Source organism: Crinia signifera, chromosome 7 (assembly GCF_055691185.1).
Source record: "Crinia signifera chromosome 7, ASM5569118v1, whole genome shotgun sequence".
NCBI classification, from domain to species: domain Eukaryota; kingdom Metazoa; phylum Chordata; class Amphibia; order Anura; family Myobatrachidae; genus Crinia; species Crinia signifera.
In genome coordinates, this window is record NC_139223.1 from 19,806,463 (window position 1) to 19,827,248 (window position 20,786).

The 20,786-nt window shown below is 45.5% G+C and overlaps 2 protein-coding genes across 2 annotated transcripts in view; both read left to right on the top strand.

Moving 5' to 3' along the window:
• Window positions 1-3,188, top strand: part of LOC146021087 (uncharacterized) — a 40,988-nt gene extending 37,800 nt beyond the window's left edge. Inside the window, exon 3 of the mRNA XM_083154887.1 lies at window positions 1,533-3,188. Within this exon, the coding sequence (XP_083011013.1) occupies window positions 1,533-3,117 (1,585 nt within the window). The 3' untranslated portion in view covers window positions 3,118-3,188. The remainder of the gene's footprint in view (window positions 1-1,532) is intronic.
• A 12,560-nt stretch (window positions 3,189-15,748) lies between these two features.
• The window catches only part of LOC146021403 (tripartite motif-containing protein 75-like), a 37,853-nt gene continuing 32,815 nt past the window's right edge, over window positions 15,749-20,786 (top strand). Inside the window, exon 1 of the mRNA XM_083155190.1 lies at window positions 15,749-15,894. The gene's annotated coding sequence lies outside the window, so the exon portion shown is untranslated. The remainder of the gene's footprint in view (window positions 15,895-20,786) is intronic.

A 20,786-nucleotide genomic window follows, 5' to 3' on the forward strand; every position in this document is an offset into this window, starting at 1 on the left:
GCGAAGCAGTCAGTGGGGTTGAGTGGGTTCCCATGGCTCACACCTATACCTGTGCCCGGCACAAATTATTTTTTGCTAAAAACTCACTGGGGACATTTGTAACAGCACTAAAGGTGACATGATATGTAACTGGCACTATATATGTACAAGAAAATGATTGCTTGGCATTCAAATTCAATATCTGAGATACTACACAATTTTTGTTTCATGTTTTGAAACCTTGTTTTTTGAACAAATAAAATATATTTGTGTGTATTTTATGTGGTAATAAAATATATTTGTGTGCATTTCATGTGTTTGATGTGTTTATACAGCATAAATGCAAGATACTTTAAAATACATCATTGAAATATTGAAATATTCCAAAATACGGAATAATCCGTTATCCAAAATTCTCCTGGTCCCGAGCATTTTGGATACGGGATACTCAACCTGTAATAATAATACTCCATTTCACCTGCTTGAGCAAAATGAAGGAAAGGACGCACTGTTTATCTTGATAATTTTTATAATAAAATATATCTCATATATCATTAGTACAATACACAGAAAAAATTATAAAAAGGTACACAAAAAAAGGTTTGCATAAAAAGTTATTACATATGAGGAATTTTGGGGGGGGGGTTATAATAATAATAGGTAATAATACTCCGATTCACCTGCTTGAGCAAAATGAAGGAAAGGACACAGTGGGTCCTTTCCTTCATTTTCCTCAAGCAGGTGAATCGGAGTATTATTACCTATTATTATTATTATTATTATTATTACCTAGCAGCGCATCACAACCAATTTTGTTCTCTTATATAATAAGTGTCCTGCGGCTGTGGCATTACCCTGCTGGCTGGTTTGGCCTGGAGCTGGTTCTTAAAATATGGGGGACCACTGGTCATTTTGTCCCCGTATTTTGGGAACCAGCCCCGGACCTGGGCTGGTTTTAAAAAATCAGCGAAGCCCTATTTGCCGGGTTTCCTGATTTTTATTACCGGCCCCGGCTCTTTCAGCCTGGTGCTGGTTACAGCTGTGGGGGGGGGACCCCACGCCATTTTTTAAAATTTATTTATTTTTTTCTATTTTTTTTTACACATTGCAGCCTGCATGGATCTGACTGATCCGTGCAGACTGCCTGCACAGATTTTTATTATACAGCCGCTAATACAAATCATTACGACATCGGAGGGTTACAAAGCAGTCGTATTTGACTGCTTTGTAAATTCCCCTCTGGAACACGACTTTACATACGGCTGAAACAGCAGTATGCAGTCGTATTGATTCGTATTAAGAATACGAATACGATTTTTTGTATTTGTATTCTTAGTAAATTTCCCCCATAATATTTGTTGCTAACCCCTTGCCAATATTGTTTTATAAATGAGCCCCATAGACAGTATGTTATTGCTCTATCCTCCCCCACACAGCCATTCCCAGCATACTATCACTTTCATCATGTTTCTGACTTTGGATGTTACTGCTCAGCCCCTCCCTCTGCGCTGATCTGTATAATAATAATGTTTTGTTTCATTCCTGTTTCCTAGAATGGCGTCTGCAGACCTGGGAGCTGAGCTGCGCTGCTCCATCTGCCTGAGCACTTATACCGACCCCGTGTCCCTGAGATGTGGACACAACTTCTGCCGGGACTGTATTGGGAAGGCGCTGGATACACAGGAGGTAGATGGAGATTATTCCTGTCCGGAGTGCAGAGCAGAGTTTAGGAGGCGTCCGGCACTGGAGAAGAACAGGAAGCTGAGGAACATTGTGGAGAGATTCCTATGTAACCTGCCAGAGATGAAGGACATCCCGATCTTCTGTACTTACTGTGAACCTTGTGTGCTTGCGGCTAAAACATGTCTACAGTGTGAATCTTCATTTTGTGACAGACACTTAATTAAACACAATAAATCTACTGAACACATTCTAACTGAACCCACTGATTTCCTGACAGAAAGAAAATGCTCCGTACACAAGGAGATGGTGAAGTATTACTGCTCTGAGGACTCTGCTGCTATCTGTATATCCTGCTGGGTGGCTGGGGACCACCAGGGTCACCACGTGGAACTTCTGACTGTGGCCTCTGAGAAGAAAAAGGGGACACTGAGAGCAGTTACTGAGACCCTGAAGTCTGAGAGAGAGGAAACTGAGAGGAGAGTGCAGCGTCTGCAGGATCACAGGAGAGAGGAGAAGGAGAGAGCCACCAGGGTCACTGAGAGAGTCACTGATCTGTTTAGAGACATCAGGGAGAAGTTAGACACCCTGGAGAGGGAGGTCCTGGATGAGATCTCCAGACAGGTAGAACAGATGTCTCTCTCAGTCACTGATCTGATCACACAGCTGGAGACACAGAAGGACGAGCTGTCCAGGAAGATTAGTAGCATTGAGGAGATTTGTAGCATCAGTGATCCATTAACTGTCCTGAAGAAAGATCCAGGAGGTGATGTCATCAGTCACAGGAGCTGTGATGTCACCAGTGATGTAAGAGTGACTGGATGTGTGGATGAGGGAATAATCTCACAGATGTTACACAGGGGACTTTCCCTCGTGGCTGATAGTCTGATGGATCTACAGATAAAGAGACAGTTCTCAGTGATGGAGAAAGCTGATGTATTACTGGATATTAAGACGGCCTCTAATTGGATTATTATATCAGAGGATCGCAGATCTGCATGTAATAGTAATGTATATCAGATCAGACCAGATGGACCAGAGAGGTTTATAGTTGGGCAGGTGTTAAGTTCCTGTAGCTTCTCATCTGGGAGACATTACTGGGAAGTGGATGTGAGAGAGGCAGAGAAATGGCTGATAGGGGTGGCCGGTCACAGTATGGAGAGAAAGAGTAAGGGTAATGAATCATTCATTGGTTATAATAACAAGTCCTGGAACCTGAGCCTTATTGACAAGCTGGGAGCATGTCATAGCAATATATATAAACAGATAGAGGAAAGAGATCCAGAGTCCCCTGTGCAGACAGTCAGGATATACCTGGACTATAAGGCCGGGCGTCTGTCCTTCTACAAGCTGTGTGACCCCATCAGACACCTGTACACCTTCTCTGCCACCTTCACTGAGCCCCTGTATGCTGCCTTCTGTGTGTATGAGAATTCCTGCATCAAACTCATAAAGTAAATACTAGTGTAATAAGATTATTTTTTTTTAATTGAGTCTTTATCAAATTTTTTAAACATTTAAAATACATAGAAAACAGCAAAACATATACCAATCTGTATATCAAGAATTTACAACAATAAAAGTAAACATGCAACATAAGACAAAGTGCACACTGGTACCGCGTAAAGCATTTCATTTATACAACTCTATAGCCCTGCATACAAGCCCGAGACTATAGTTGCTAGATTCCCCTAGCTAGCAGTAGAGGGGACACACATTTGGAGCTTCCATACCAAGGCTGATGTATTTAGCTTTGAGAAGGGAGGGAGCCTCTTGAGGTTTCCTTGGCATAGATGTCTAAGGGAGAGTGGATCTCTGAGATTCACACGAGGTAGCCTAACATAGGTGGGTTTGGCAAGTTTAGGACTATGGAGAGGAGTATTAGGGTATTTAGGTATATTACCTTGTCTGCGGGATAGTCGGACCGAGAAGGACAGAAAGGGGGATATAATACCTATAAAAATTTGGGTGCAATGACACACTGCATTATATATGCGGGATTTACAGTGAATCAACGTACAAACAGGATGAGACAGGACGAACAATACAGTGATAATGCTATATATTCAAATACAGCGATACGTGGGATTATAGTGCTGTATATAGGAGAAACACATAGGAGAATACATGTGTCGAACTCACAAAAGTGGGGAGATGGCAGGTGCAGTGACCTACTTGCGGGGCGCGGAAAGGAACTACAGTACCACCCACATCCTCAGACAGTTTACACTGTACGATAGCCGTTGAAGGTCAATACACTGTGCCTACCATTTGATCGGGCTTGGATAATGAAAAGGAGAAACAATCCGGCTCCGAATATGTGCCGTGTTTGTATGATACCTATCTGTGCGTAACTAATTCCTACCCTTTAAACTGATAGAATGCAGATCGATACCATAGATTCCATATTGAGTAGAATCTAGTGCTGCACCATTTAGATGCGTGGTAGAATTTCTCGTGATCAAATATAGGGGGAAATTTACTTGGCAAAAAAACAAACCGAACACCCCGAAACCAGCCGGACACGGAGACGCACAGTGTTTGTTTACATCGTGCGGCTCCGCCTCCCGAATGCCGCTATTGGCCGCCTAGCGGCTTCCGATTGGCCGCTAGGCCGCAAGGCGGCCAATAGCGGCATTCAGGAGGCGGAGCCGCACAATGTACACACAGTACCATGCGTCTCCGTGTCCGGCTGGTTTCGGGGTGTTCGGTTTGTTTTTTTGCCAAGACACTTACCTGGACTACGTCGCGCTGGGACAGGTGAGTATGGTTTCCTTCCACAGCTTCCCAAATGGATTTCGTCGGATCCGGACGGCGACAGCGACGGTCGACATGGAGGAAGAAGACGACACAGGACCAGAAGACGACGACACAGGACCAGGGATACCTACGGAAAGAAGATAGGTAAGTATTAGTATGTGTGGGCTTTGTATGTATTAAAGTTTTATTTTAAAAGTGTATCAGTGTGTTTTGTGCACTATTTTTTTAACTGTGGAACTACAAGTGCCAGCGGGCCCTTTAATGCCCAGCAGGCTGGGACTTGTGGTTCTCCAAGACCCAGCTTGCTGGGGAGGCTTGCTGGCACTTGTAGTGCCACAGTAAAAAACAATAGATTAGTATTTTTTTTTACACCATAATCAGCCCGATGCCCACCGCCCAGGGGCATCGGGGACAGTACCAGGCTTCAGCCTGGTCAGGTAAGTCCTGGAGGGGGGGGACCCCTTCATTGGGTGGGTCCCCACTCCCCCAGGGCCCCTGGCCAGGCTGACCGGTCAGGGGGTTAATGTTTTGGCCGCGGGACCTTATATTATAAGTGTCCCCCGGCTGTGACATTACCCTGCTGGCTGGTTGTGCCTGGGACTGGTTCTTGAAATACGGGGGACCCCTAGTCATTTTGTCCCCCGTATTTTGGGAACCAGCCCCGGACCTGGAGCCTGGGGCTGGTTGTTAAAAATCGGGGAACCCCTATTTGTCGGGTTCCCTGATTTTTAATATACGGCCCGGCTCCTTCAGCCTGGTGCTGGTTTCGGCTGTGGGGGGGGGACCCCACGCAGTTTTTTTTTAAATTTATTTAATTTTTCTATTTTTTTACACTGAAGCCTGCACGGATCTGACTGATCCGTGCAGGCTTAAAGCAAATAGAACAGGAAAATGGTGTTCTATTTTCCTGTCGTATTTGCGTGCCTGTTTTACACCACTAAGCAGCCGTATTATCAGTACGGCTGCTTAGTAAATCAGAAACCACCATTCTTTTGAATGGTGATTTCTGTCGTATCCTATCGATGGTGTAGACATTAGTATTTGTAAATACAAATACGAATGTTCCATCTTTAGGAATACGAATTGTTGTATTTTTGGGATTGTAAATCCCGAAAATACAAATTCGTAAAAAAAAGGTGTATTTCTCCCTACGAATACACCTTTTTTCTACGAATCCATTTTGGTAAATGTCCCCCATAGTGTTTACTAAATTTAACCATTCTGTAAAATTCGGTCCGTTTTGTGCCATCCAATAGCGCGCAATGACCAATTTGGCCAGTACGGTAAGACACGTTAGAAGAAGGCTCAATTCTCTCGACATACGTTCTACTTGCCATATCCCCATTACCAGGTTGATGTCCGTGAGGACAGCCTGTGGCACCCCCAATCCCTCAATTACCTGGCATACCCTATCCCAAAAGTGACTAACTCTGTTACAGGTCCTCACAAGGTGCCAAAATGTAGCACCTTTCTCGCCGCATTTTGGACACGCGTCCGAATAGTAACCTCTTATCTTGCTCATCTTGACCGGAGTCATATACGTTCTATAGAGTAAGTAAGTAAGTAAGTTTTATTTATATAGCGCACTTTCTCCAACAGGACTCAAGGCGCTTTACAGACATTAAAAATAATGCACATACTGTAATACAAAGGGTTGTCAAAACGGGCAACAATGGCAGTACAGATATACATCACACATACAGATATGCACTAGATGCATTCTAATGAGGGACATGGACAACATTTACTGAGCTGTACAGCACCCAGGCAGCCATTCGTCGGCGCCACATGGTGATTGCACCAGCCAGAAGGGTAGACAGGTAAGACAGTACAGATATAGGACATATACAGATATATACTAGATGTACTCTATTGAGCGACACGGACACGGGAACATATATTTATGTTATTAATAGAGGATATTAAACTGAACTTGTTGGACCCGTATAGAATTCGTTGCCCTTTTCGGAGTTGCCAATTACTCTCTTTTATGTCAGGGATATCTGAGGCCCATTTCAGCATTAGCTGGGTAAGCCCGTCATCGGGGGCTGTAGCAGTTAAATACTTATATGTTTTCGAGACTCCCTTCTGCAGCGTAAGTTTACTTAGATATACCTTGATATGGGTCTCCTTTAGCCACCCATCTTTACCCCTTCCATATCTGGTAATCGCACTCCTAAGCTGTAGAAATCTAAAGAACATTGACTTTGGCAGTTGATGCTCAGCCTGAAGTTGGTCAAAGGCTTTAGCGTTCTTATCTTGGAATAGCTGACCCAATGAGCACACTCCATATTGGGACCAGAGTCTCCCACCCTGTTGTCTAGTAATCTCCTGAGCTATGGGCAGAAGAAGAAACGATTAATCTGGGTCCACCCCCATATAATTGTCCATACTACATACCGCTCTCCATATGCTAACAGCTTGAATTACAATAGGAGGATAGCTTCTATTTAAAGACCTGGATAGCAATATTTGTAACGGCGTAATGCTAGAGTCCACGCACCCTATCAACCTAGATAGTTCCAAAGACTGCTCTTCAGGCTTGACCCAAGACCTTATATGGACAAGTTGGGCCGCAAAATAATACCTTTTGAATTTTGGAAGGGCCAATCCTCCATTATCGCGATCTCTCCAGAGAGTAGCTATTTTAACTCTCGGGCGCTTACTACCCCAAATGAATGAAGAAATTATACTGTCCAACCTTCTAAAATGCTCATCCTTAATGTATATTGGAGAGTGTTGTAATAGGTACAGTATTTTGGGTAGAATTACCATTTTAATCAGGTTGACCCGGCCCTGAACCAATAAGGGGAGTTTGGCCCAACACCTAAACTTTGTCCTCACCTCCTGGAACACTGGAGTGATATTATCCTTCAGGAAGTCCTCTATTGCTTGAGACCATCATCAGAGGCATATCAGGCCCACTGTTATACCAACTATCATCACCAATCACCATTAGATGTGACTTGCTCCAATTCACAGTAAGCCCCGACAGTTCACCAAATTTATTCAATTGGTCGGCTACCACAGAGATGTCACCTTTTGGATCCGCCATACCGACCAACAAGTCGTCGGCATATAAAGATACCAGATTATATCTCATATCTCTCATCAAATTGAAGTGGTGCAACTTCAACCTTAGCATGCTAGCAAGGGGTTCGATTGCCACCGCAAATATCAGCGGTGAAAGTGGACACCCCTGCCGGGTGCCTCTGAATAAAGGAAACGACTGGGAAGTAAATACGTTGATGGAGACCCTTGCCCTGGGGTTCTTATACAGCAGTCTCATCCATCTGACAAATCCTGGTCCAAAACCGAATGCTTTGAGGGTGCTCCAGAGGTAGCCCCACTCGACGGAATCGAACGCCTTGTTCGCATCGAATGAGGCCACCGCGGCATTCAACCCTCTTGCATTCGCGTGTTGTATGTACGAGAAAACCCTTCTTACATTAATCAAAGTGGACTTCCCGCGCATGAACCCTGATTGATCAGGATGTATAATCTCCTGAATCATCATATTCAGTCGATTTGCCAATACTTTTGCGCTTTTTTCGCATCGGTAGGCATTAATGAAATTGGTCTATACGAGTCCACACATGTCGGGTCTTTACCCTTTTTCAAGATGAACACTATGGATGATTCGACCATAGAGGAGGGCAAATCATCCTCTAACATCATACCCTGGCAAAGTGCGACGACTCGAGGGGCCAGGATTTTGTCAAATTTTTGAAACACCTCCCCAGGCAATCCATCTAGGCTGGGGGCTTTACCTAAGGGCAGAGATTTAATTACGCTTTCCACTTCTTTAATGGCAATTGGTGAATCTAGCAAGCTTTGGGCATCTGTAGTTAATAGGGGAAGGTTCAATTCTGAATAGAATTCCCGCAGGTCCTCATTGCTTGCTTTCTGAATGGATTGATAGACTTTATCGAAATGGGAAACGAATTCCTCCGCTATATAGGGGGTGGATGTCAAGGTTTTCCCCTGCACAGTTCTGATACTGGCTATAACATTGGATGGTCTATCGATTCTCAATAGAAAAGCCGGTACTTATGTAATATCTGGGCTCCCGTTTTTCTTATGAGACCGCGTCCCCTCACGGGGCTCGCTGCGCTCGCCACGCTTCGGGGACGATGGCTCGCTGCGCTCGTCACACTATATAAAATCAACTCCATGCGTAGTTGGATAGTAGGGGTATGAAAAAATGGGGTGCATTTAACATGGGAGCCCAGATAATACATAAGTACCGAAAAGCCATACATTTTCCCGCTTTATCGGAACCGGCGTGCCACATATGTGAGCGTACAAGGAGTCTACGATAGTTTACTTCCTGGAGATATTCCAGCCACTCTGTCTGCTTCCTTTGCCAATCCACCCTATCCGATTCAAGATTGCTAGTCTGATATACACTTTCTAATTCTAGCATTCTTACCCCTAGCTCCCTTGCTTTATTTCGGTGCTGGCCCTTAAGATATGAGATCCTCTCAATAAATGTGCCCCGCAGATAGGCCTTAAAGGCGTCCCATATATAGGCTTTGAGGAGGAGCCTTCGTTGAGCTCAAAAAAAGCAGAGATTTCACCCTCAATCTCTGCCTGATCGATCTGGGAAAGCCAGTAGGGCTGGAGCTTCCAATACCTATACCCCACTGGCTCACTCAGAACCAGCTGCATGACTAAGGGGGAATGGTCCGATATTCCTTGGGCCATATATTCAATGTGGGTAATTTTATTCAATAATGTATCTGATACAAAGATAAAGTCTATCCTGGAAAAGACCCTGTAGGTTGCTGAATAACAGGAGAATTGGCGGGTATTTGGATATCTCATTCTCCACGGGTCTTTCCATCCAATCCCATCAATGAAATCTGCAAATCTGTTCCCCCCCTTACTGGCTATTTTATTGGTCTTACCCCATCTATCTAAGTGAGGAGAAATAATATTATTGAAATCCCCCAAGCAGATCAGATGGTTGTCAGGGAAGGAGGTGGTGAAGTCGACTGACATCCTCAACACCTCGTATGAAAAGGGAGGAGGAATATATAGAGCCAGTAAACTTATATCTACATGATTAATGCTAGTGTCCATGAAAATATATCTGCCCCTTTACATTACGGGTTTCAAAAAATACCGATTTCTTCACTAAAATAGAGACCCCTCTAGAAGAAGATGAACAGGGAGCGTGAAATCCCACCCATGGTCGTTTTAGAGTGGACAATTTATCCCCACATAGGTAGGTTTCTTGAAGGCAGATAATATCGACCTCCAGCGATTTACCATAATTTAATACTAGTGATCGTTTCACCTTATCATTAAGGCCTCTGACGTTCCAAGTTACCAATCTAACCATCCCCACACTTTCTTATCCTTCGGTCAGGCGCTCTCACTTTACATCTCCTCCTCCCCCTCTTCCTTGCTCTTCTCCCTTCTCCATGTGTGCACTCTGTTTCAAACAAGGACTTACATATAACATAACATCTACATCTACAGACACACAATTCATACACCCCGCCCCCCCCCCACCCCCCCCCACCCTGTACTACCTGGTTCCCCTGGCATACCTGGAGCCCCAATCACCCCTCTAAACACTTGCCCTTAAATCTCAAGAGGCAATTAGTTAATAACCACCATTAGCGTGGCCGGCTCTCCCCCAGCTTATCATTTGGACAGGATTTGAGCCTTAACTATTTCCTACATTGTCCTTTGTTCCCCACATTCAATCTGTCTCCAAATCATGTTACATGCATCTAAAAAACATAAAAATACGACCGTATCTCACACAAGACACTACCAAATCTCTTATCCATGCACTCATTATATCCCGCATTGATTATTGCAATAGTCTCCTAACTGGACTTCCCAAGAACAGACTCTCACCACTGCAATCAATTTTAAATGCTGCTGCTAGGCTGATCTTCCTTGCAAGACGCTCATCGTCTGCTGATCCGCTCTGCCAGTCCCTCCACTGGTTGCCTGTATATTACCGTATTCAATATAAAACACTTCTACTCGCATATAAAGCTATTAACCATACTGCACCAGCCTATATCTCTGCACTTATCACAGAATATCTCCCATCTCGACCTCTCCGCTCTGCACAAGATCTGCGTCTCTCTTCTGCACGGATCACCAGCTCCCATTCACTATTACAGGACTTTCATCGGGCTGCTTCCATCCTATGGAATGCCCTTCCACACACAATAAGACTCTCCACTAACCGCCAAACTTTCAAGCGTTCCCTGAAAACTCACCTCTTCAGGCAAGCCTATCATATTTATATACCACACGCATAACCCTCTGAGGCACTTATGTATTATATAGCTTCCCTTCTGGACTTGTAACTTGTTGGGACTGCTATGCTATTACTGGTGCCTGTCCTTGTGTTTCCCTCCTATATACCTAATAGATTGTAAGCTTGCAGCAGGGCCCTCTAACCTCCAAGTCTGTCTGTTACCCAGTTTGTTTTATCACTGTCTACTATTGTAAAGCGCAACGGAATCTGCTGCGCTATATAAGAAACTGCGGTACTCTTTACTTAGAAGGGCGCCCACGATTTTGATCGTGGGCATCGTTAGTAAAAAATCTCGGGCATCTCGGGCATTGAATGCACTAAAAAATCGGGTGCGATCAACCGACGAGATGCCCGAGATTTCCCATAGGGAACAATGTTAAATGTCTCAATTGACCCAATTTTCCTGTTTAATGCCTCAATTGACCCGATTTTTCCATAGGAAACAATGTTAAATGGGCCACAGAGGCCAAATAGGCACCCTGAAGTGTATAATGGCCACCCGAATTGTTAACGCCACCCCACAATCAACGTCAACCCGAAGCGTGGCGAGCGCAGCGAGCCCGCGAGGGGCGGCGGTACGCGTCCTACGACCTTTTCATACCCCCACTATCCACGTCGGCGTGGAGTTGAGAATAGAAAGTGTGGCGAGCGCAGCGTGCCACCGAGCCCGAAGCGTGGCGAGCGCAGCGAGCCCCGCGAGGGTACGCGGACAGCTGTGAAGCCCGCGGGGACGCGGATACCTGTGAAGGTATCCGCGTCCCCGCGCGGGGCTCGCTGCGCTCGCCACGCTTCGGGCTCGGTGGCTCGCTGTGCTCGCCACACTTTCTATTCTCAACTCCACGCCGACGTGGATAGTGGGGCTATGAAAAGGTCGTAGGACGCGTACCGCCGCCCCTCGCGGGCTCGCTGCGCTCGCCACGCTTCGGGTTGACGTTGATCGTGGGGTGGCGTTAACAATTCGGGTGGCCATTATACACTTCAGGGTGCCTATTTGGCCTCTGTGGCCCATTTAACATTGTTTCCTATGGAAAAATTGGGTCAATTGAGGCATTGAACAGGAAAATCGGGTCAATTGAGACATTTAACATTGTTCCCTATGGGAAATCTCGGGCATCTCGTCTGTCGCATCGCACCTGATTTTTTAGTGCATTCAATGCCCGAGATGGCCGAGATGGGCGCCCTTCTAAGTAAAGAGTACCGAAACTGCAAATAAATAAAATAACTATTTCCTAAAGACCCCTCCCCCCTCAAACACATGCAGAATACACTTAAGTGTGAATAAAGCAAATAACAACTCAGAAACCAAGACAGAAAATTATCACAGGCATTGAATTACAATAACTCTATTAGTTGGCGAGCAGTTTCCTACCAGGGTAGGGCCCGTCTAGTCAGGCCGAGACATCGCCAGAGAGAAAAAGCTCAATCACCACTTAAACTTAGATTCTCAGCAAGCAAGTGACAACTCAGAAGACAAATAATTATCACAAGCATTAGGTTACAATAACTCTATTGGTTGTCAAGCGGTTTCCTCCCAGGGTAGGGCTGTCTAGCCAGACCGCAACATCGCCAGAAAATAAAAATGTAGTCACCCATAAGCTTTGATTCTCAATTTTCCTACAGAATACACTTAAGTGAGGCAAATGAAGCAAATGACAACTCACAAAATGAAAAATTAACGCAGGCATAAAATTGCAATAGCTCTATTGGTTGGCGAGCGGCTTCCCACCCGGGTAGGGCCCGTCTAGCCAGACCGCAACATCGCCTGGGAAGAAAACAAGAATTAGTCACCCTTTAACTTCAATTCACAGTTTTCATGCAGAATATACTTAAATATACTTAAATTGACAACTCAAAAAAACAAAAACAAAAAAATATCACCGGATTAGATTACTATAGCTCTATTGGTTGGCAAGCGGTTTCCTACCAGGGTAGGACCCATCTAGCCAGACCGCAGCATCGCCTGGGGAGAAGAAAAAATTAGTCGCCCCATTAACTTCGATTCTCAGTTTTGAGGGATAGAGCATGGAGTACTTTCAATTAAGTTCTCTGAGCCTTGCTTTTATGTCTCTAAATTTTGCTCTCTCTCGCTGGATTTCGACTGGGTAATCCGGGAAAGCAGAGATTTTTTTGCCCATGTAGCCAAAATCCTCTTTGTTCCTTGCGAGTCGCAGAATACAGTCGCGATCTTTGAAATTCAAAATTTTGGCTATTAATGTGCGCGGTGGCCCCCCTGGCGGAGCAGGACGAGCCGGCACACGATGGGCTCCCTCGATCACAAATTGCGCGGAGAATGCATCTCTCCCAAATATATGTACTAGTCACTCCTCCAGGAATTTTTCTGGGTTACTGCCTTCCACTCTCTCTTCGAACCCAATGAATGTAATATTATTACGGAGGAGCCTCCCCTCAATGTCCAACATTTTAAGGCGCATGTCTGCCATTTGCCCAAACATGGCTTTGACTTGATTTTGGAGAGGAGCCACTGCGTCCTCCAAGGAGGAGACACGATTTTCCACTTCTGTGACTCTTTCTCTAATTATTTGAGCATCATGCCGCAGCAATGAGATATCAGATTGAACTTTATCAATCTGCTCCCTCAGATGTGTTTCACAGGTATTGACTGCATCAAGCACCTGCTGTAGTGTTACATCCGTGGGGAGGGGGTTGCTAGATCCCTTAGAAGTGGTAGTCTGTGGGGTAGTAGTCTGAGAACTGTTCCCCGCCTGGGTCTGTGCATATTTCTCTAGGCGGGTAGCAGCTGCACTCTGGCCAGTTTTGCCTATTTTTATGTATACAACCTCGTCTGCCAATACTCCTTCCTTTCACACTGGCAATATTTCAGGATGTCCCCCTCCCCTGCCAGCCACCCAAACAAGGGCTCCTGCGTTGGAAAATATAGCAGTCAGGATGTGCCCATAGGGCAAGTATATACTCAGCAGGTAGAGTTTAACAGTAACCCTTAGAACGGAGCTTGAGAGAGAGCTTGGACCTTTTACAGCCCGATGGTCCAGTTTATGTGCCGATAACCTGCTGCACCAATTTTATGTCAAGCAGTTAGTCTATGATAAACGACTTATATTGCCACTTTAAGAAAAAGTACCTTTAGCCTGTTTCAATATTGGCAGGGAGACCATCAGGATATAGAATGCTGTATCAGGAGATAGCACAGGGAGGCTTCAAATAGGGCAACAGAACTACCACTGTCCACCGCTGCTGAATTCAGTGAGCTTTCTTCAGTCGCAGAGAGAGCTCAGCTTCAGCAGTTTTCAACTGGCTATGCCCAGCTGAGTCCGTTGGCGGCTGCTGGCGTCTTGTAGTATTAGGCTGGTTTCACACACTCCGGCTCCTGCCGGACGGTGAAATCCCGCACAGCCAGGGAGCCGTGCCGCACACATTAGTTGTGAATGGACACTATTGTGTCCATTCACACGGGACGGCCACGACCCGGCCGCACGGCTGCAGCCGGATCCCACCACTGGAAGGGACGGCTGCCGGGCTGTGGCCATCCCTTCCATGATAAACTAGTGTGTGCGGCACGGCTCCCTGGCCGTGCGGGATTTCACCGTCCGTCAGCAGCCGGAGTGTGTGAAATAGAGATGGGTCGTTCCTGAACGAAGCGGTTCTTTCGAACGGCTCCCTGTAAAGAACGAGTGAGCCGCCGATCTGAAAAAGGTGAACCGTGTGTCTTTTACATACGAAAAAGACCCACCCTCCCGCCCGATGGATACGAACGAAAGTAAGTACAGGTGAAATCTCGCGAGAGCTATCGACCTCTCGCGAGATGTTATGCTTTGTTAATATAAAATTAACCCTTTTCAATGTGAGCCGGCGACCTGCGTGAACGATCCGGATCTTTTCACTGACCGATCCGGTGGATCCCGGCTCGGCAAAGTGAACCGCTTTGCCCATCTCTAGTGTGAAACCAGCCTTAGGATGTCCCCAGGAGAGGCTTGCTGCAGCGCAGCACATGCAGATAGCAGCTGCCGGCGTCACAGTACACGCAGGAGCCCGCAGTATGAATCAGGCAGGGGGACTTCGAGCGGGTTCCAGCCGGGAAGCGAAGGAGGACCAGCAGCCCTCTGTCTATGACGCCTCTGCCAGCATCTCGCTGCTCGCCGGGATTCCCGTGAGAAGGTCAGGCGGGGGTCACAGACGGAAGCCGGGCAGTTCTCTGCTCCGACGGCACCGAGCATTGCGCCTAAGGGAGCAGCAGACACACGTCTTGCACCACGGCAGAAGGGAAAGGACCCGGGCACTAGTGATGGGAAATCTAGTTCGTTTTGGTGACTAGTTCATTATGATCTAGTTCACCCAAAAGATTAGATCAGAAGATTAGTTCATCTAGTTCATTTAGTTCATTATTCCATCACTGACTCAGAGACTGAGAGGAGTGCATGGATCTAGATGAACTAGACTAGATTATGACACACAGAGCAGGCATTGTAATACCAGCTCATTGTAGGAGTTATAGTCTTGTTAAAATGATCATATACTGTATGTTTAATAAATCAGATTATTTTCTAGTTTAGAAAAGCAATAAATTATACAGCACCCTTCTAGTGACATGCTTATTGTTTAGCTCTGCAATATTAATCCTATTGTGGTTATTATTTTACCTTCCATAATATGCAAGTAAAATACCCATATTCAGAGTTTTTTAATAAGTCAATTTTTTTCTGCTTTTACATATCCATCTCTGACTGTAATGTGGAGTAACAGAGCTATTACAGTATACTGTATAACATGCAGCAGCCAGCACTGTGTCTGTGGCTGCATACACACAATACATGTGCCTGAGCACAGCAGTGCCACACATGGTAGCTCACAGGTACTGTACAGTCTCATTATGGTGTATAGTCAGAGATTAGTTCAGGGATCTGTATGATCAGTGAACTAATTGAACTACTGAACTATTTGCAGGACTCATGAGTCATCAGGACAATGTAGTTCATTTGGATCCGCAGAGTCCAGACCATGTCTGAGCTCAGCACTGCCATCTTTGGCAGCTAACATGTACTGCCTCCTGTGTATTGCATGAGAGCTGATAACATGGCTGCTGCAGAGATGCACCTACACAGGTCCCAGCAGAAGATTTAGCACAGCAGTATGCTCAGGACCCTGTACCAGAAGCAGCAGCAAGTGTTTGGGCATCTGAACTAATCATATAATGATAGTATCACATAAAGGTGAGCAGCATGAGCACACAATCTCACTCACAGACACACCACACAACTTTGTCTAGGCAGTGCATATTTTTATTTTATTAGATCTGTATTTGCTGGGCTTTGTTGTACTTTTAACTTTAGATACAGGAAGGAAAGATCCAGTAAATGAGCCTTGGATCTGCTGGGCTCTGTCTGTCTGTGTTACACCTCCCACTTGCTTTACTTCCTGGTGAACTAAATGAACTAATCTTTGCCAGAGCAGTGATCTGAACGATTTAGTTCACTTCGAAGATTAGTTAATTTTGAACTAATCATTCACGAACTACCCATCACTACCGGGCACCAGTAGTAAGTTGTGGCCGCACTGTGCATTCAATTTTCCTGCATGTTAATACATGAGAGGTACGGAAGGGTCGGAGACTAGGGGAGAGCCGGCATCTTACTCCCTCACGCACATGCCACCGTGGCCACGCCCCTCTGAACTTTTATATTATCAGTAGATGATGCATCCTGTTCACGAGCTCAATAAGAAGATTATTGGCAAGAAATTAATGTGAGCGGCAAGAATAAAGAGACTGGAAGTTTATGAATTATGGTGCACATCTGGCCGGCATATTGCTCACAAATAAAACTTGTTCTTTCCGGATATGTATTGAAGCAGGGACATAACACCGAGAGGCAAAGGAAGCTCTAGCCTCCAAGCCCTGAAGGGGCCCCTGCATGTACAGCAGCACCTCTGAGGTTCGCAGCGGGATCCAAGTGTGACCGCTGTTCTTGCAATAGAGCTCTGCAGCACACCTCTAGGTAATTGGCTCAATACCAGGAGCCCTGCTAACATCTGCAATAGGGGGCAGGATGGCCCCTGCCTGGTACTGCTGAGCAAGCAATGCAGCCAGACTTGAGATGGTGCGCACAGGTGAATGTTGGCACACACTATATTTCGGGTGGGTGGCACCAAACTCATGGTTTGGCAGCCAATCAGGAGCCACCATTGCCTCTCCTGATTGGCTGCCAGACAACAAGCTCCTATTAAATTCTGGTGGGCAGGTTTTTCAATGCACCTGCTGCAGACCGGGCCAGCTCCAGGTATGTTGTGGAGCAAAATGGCGTGTCCTTTAGGGTGGCACCCCGCGTGACCGCTCCTGAGGAACACACCTGGAGCCAGCCTTGCTTAGAACAGGGTTAACCAAGAGGACTTTTGGATCAAGCATTAACAGAGGTTTTTGAGGTTGATAGATCCAAAAAGGAGGCAGGAGGGAATAGACTCGATACACAAGAATGAACAATGCTTCTAATTCAGCCCTGTTTGCTGGGCTGTGAATTCGTAGCCTGAGTGATTATCAGGGGACTACTCATGCGCACGGTCTGTAGTGCGCAGACACCCTCCCTGCGGTCACAGCCAGCGATGTCTGAATCAGACCCCATGTCCTTTATTACCCAGGAAATAGAGAAGAAAAATATTGTCTCTTTTTTGGCGCACAATGAGACAATCTTTTTCTTCTCTTTTCCTTGTTATTTTCAGGCATTGCACGGCAGGGGGCGGGGCTAAAAAGCCTCGATCACGTCATTTAACCCGGGGACCCTCCCGTCGAGTGGGGGTGTCCGCCGGTGATGAAGGGCAATGCGGGAGGGTTGCCCCCCTTTCCGGGGGGCCGGGAGGGGGACCCAATTTCCGGGACCTCCCGGCCATTCTGGGACGGTAGGCAACCCTGCAGTAGGTGTAACCAACGCACAGGCAGGAAGTACTCTAGGTGGAACATACAGAGTCTCTGTAGTGGCATCCTGCACTAGACATGTCCTCGGCCATGATTATGAAGACCACTCGGAAACTGGTCAGCCTGGCTGCAGCAGCAGCCTCAGAACAATGGCGGCCCACACACAAAATGATTCAGCGGCCTGGGGGGCACATGGCACCCTGCCCCCCGGCCCAGCCCGCCCCTGCCCTACAGGCAGCCAGGGGCCTCACTAAATGTACTGTGTAGTGTGTACCCTGCTGCTTCTCTCTGCCCAGTCTATCACTGCAGTCGGCTCTGCTCCGCTCCGCTCTCCCCCCGATGTCGGCTCTGGCTGCAATCATGAGGAGAGTGCCCGTTATTAGGAGGTGCCTGTGCACCCCTGGCACCCCCCGTGCACATGCCTATGTGGCCACCATAGTGCCCACACATGGGAGGTATGCGCATGGTACGCTGTGCGCATGCGCGAGCCATCCGTGTGAACAAAGGGAGTAATTCACACCTGATCACTGAGTTGCGGGATATTCAAAGGTAACAGGGGGGACTCACAAATGCCCCCCAAACCCCCCCCCCCCCCACCCCGGGGGACAATACCGGCCCTGGGTCGGACGCAGGAATGTTCCCAAAAATGGGACGTCCCCGCAGAAAGCGGGGGGACAGTTGGGAGGTATGCTGTTATGATGCTGATCACTGTATGATAACTCGTCTATCGCTTCTTTTTGTTCTTCTTGTTATTGTTATTTTTATTATCTTCTGACACAAATTGTATTAAGGATGAATATTTGAATGAGAATACTCAGGGAATTATGAATTAGATTTGAGTTTTTGATAGGTAATTAACTATAACCTAGAGCAGTGGTAGCCAACCCTAGCCCTCGAGAGCTATCAACAGTGCACATTTTCCAGACAACCTAGCTGCTGCACAGCTGCACTCATTAATCACGGACACATTTTTTTTTTTAAGTAATCTTTATTCAAGTATTTCATTTATATACATACAAGACATAACAAAACATTAAAGACTTTCCAATTGACCTTCCATTATTATACATAAAAATAATTCCTGCACACACTATCTATCTTCCCTGTTCGGAACCATTCTGACATGTTTTTTGGACTCTTTATCATTTCTATCTTTGGAGATCTATTCACTTCCTCTCCATTTACTCCTTTATACATGGAAAATTATCGATCACTATTTACATTCAATTATTCTACCTCTCACAGAGGGGGGGGGGGGGGATAAACTTAACAAAGAGGATAATTTATTTTCCATCAGATATATCCTTTTGACTGACCACTTTCTCAAGATATCTTGGGCCTTATTTAACATTTTAGGGTCTTTTGCGACTTTATCTAAGCATTTGTTTATTATTTACTTGTGTCTATGTGTGTCTATATTCCCTCCCCACCCACCCTCCACCCTCCCCATCCCTTCCCTTCTTAAATTCTGTGAACTGTGTTCTAACTTCTAAATTTTCTTTTACCTTCTCTTCCCTCCTTTCCCTTGTGAGTTATAACAACGCATTAAGCTTTGTGTGTGCCTAAGTGGGTAAGAAAAAGGAGCGGGAAAAAAAAAAAAAAAAAAAAAAAAAAAAAAAAAAAAAAAACATAAAGGGGGGGAGGTGGGGGAGGGGAAGGGTGCAGGGTGACAACCATAATTTTTTACCCTTATTTTTTATTTTGTTTTCCCTTTTTCTCTCCGTTTAACGACCCATACTATAAATTCCACTCTTATGTGCATTGTTACGAATTGTCTTACAACCTCTGTGTGTATGAGCCCCTTTTGGCATATTATTCTTTTTTATAATATTTTGTTTTGTACCACCCCTCCCAAGTCTCTAAAAATCTTTTTGTGTTTTTACGTGTGTTACTAACGTATTTTTCGTGTTCAAAAGTGAGGTTTACCAGGTTGATCCATGCTTTCACTTCTGGACCATTCTTTGCCATCCATGCACGTGCAATGATGACTTTAGCTAATGAGCTCAGATATATTGCCAATTTCCTTTGTCCCTGCGTCATTTGGTCACTTTGCCAAATTCCCAAGATATAATCAATTGGGGAGGCATTTTGGATGGGAATACCACTTTGCTCCATTATAAGCTCAATCTCTTGCCAGTATCTCTGGATCTCTTCACATTCCCAGATTAAATGAAAAAACCCACAGTTCATCTTTTTACATTTTGGACATTTATTAGGGGAATTCGGTGAAAATTTACTAATTTTTTCCGGAGTCATGTAAACTCTATGTAGAATATTGAACTGAATTTGCTGTGTTCTAATGGAATTCGTGGCTACTGTAGGGGATTTAAGAGCGATTTTCCATGTCTCTGCATCTAAACCTGGCACTTCTTTCTCCCATTTTAGCCTTAGATCTTCTAGGTCTTCCCCTTGGGTAGTATCTAATAAAGAGTGGTAGCATCTCGACACTGCTTTCTCCTTTCTTAACCTATTTATAAATACTTTAACCGGTGAGTCTGCAATACAGAACCCCTGCTCTTTGTCAAGGTGGGAGAGTGCGCTCCGCAGTTGAAGATATCTGAAAAACATTTGATTAGGAAGTTCAAATTCTTCCTGCAGCTGGGTAAATGACTTGATTTGATTATTTACATACACCTGTCCTATCGAAGATACTCCATACTGTACCCATATTCTGATTCCTTGGTGTTTTTTAATCTTTTCAAAGTGGTCAAATGAAAATAAGTATGTGTCTGGGTCTATACTTCCTGTCCCCATAATCTTGCTTGCCCACTGCCAAATTTTCTTGGCCTGCATCACCATTGGGGGCTGGGCTTTGGGTTTGAACTTGGTCAATAAGGCCTGTAACGGCGTATAGCCAGGTGCCACACTTGCCACTAGCTTACACAACTCTCGGGGGCAATCGTTTGCATTTAGCCATGTTTTGAATTGCGAAATTTGTGATGCAAAATAGTAGAGCCTAAAATTAGGCAGGGCCATTCCCCCCTTTCTCCTCGCTCTAGTCAATGTGGCCATCCTAACCCTAGGCTTCTTATTTCTCCATACAAATGATGAAATAATGTCATGGATCCTCTTAAATACCGCCTCTTCAATATGACATGGTGCGTGTTGGAGTACATACAGAGTCTTGGGCAGGATGACCATCTTGACTAGGTTGACCCGTCCTATTACAGTGAGGGGTAGTTTTCCCCAGTTTTTACA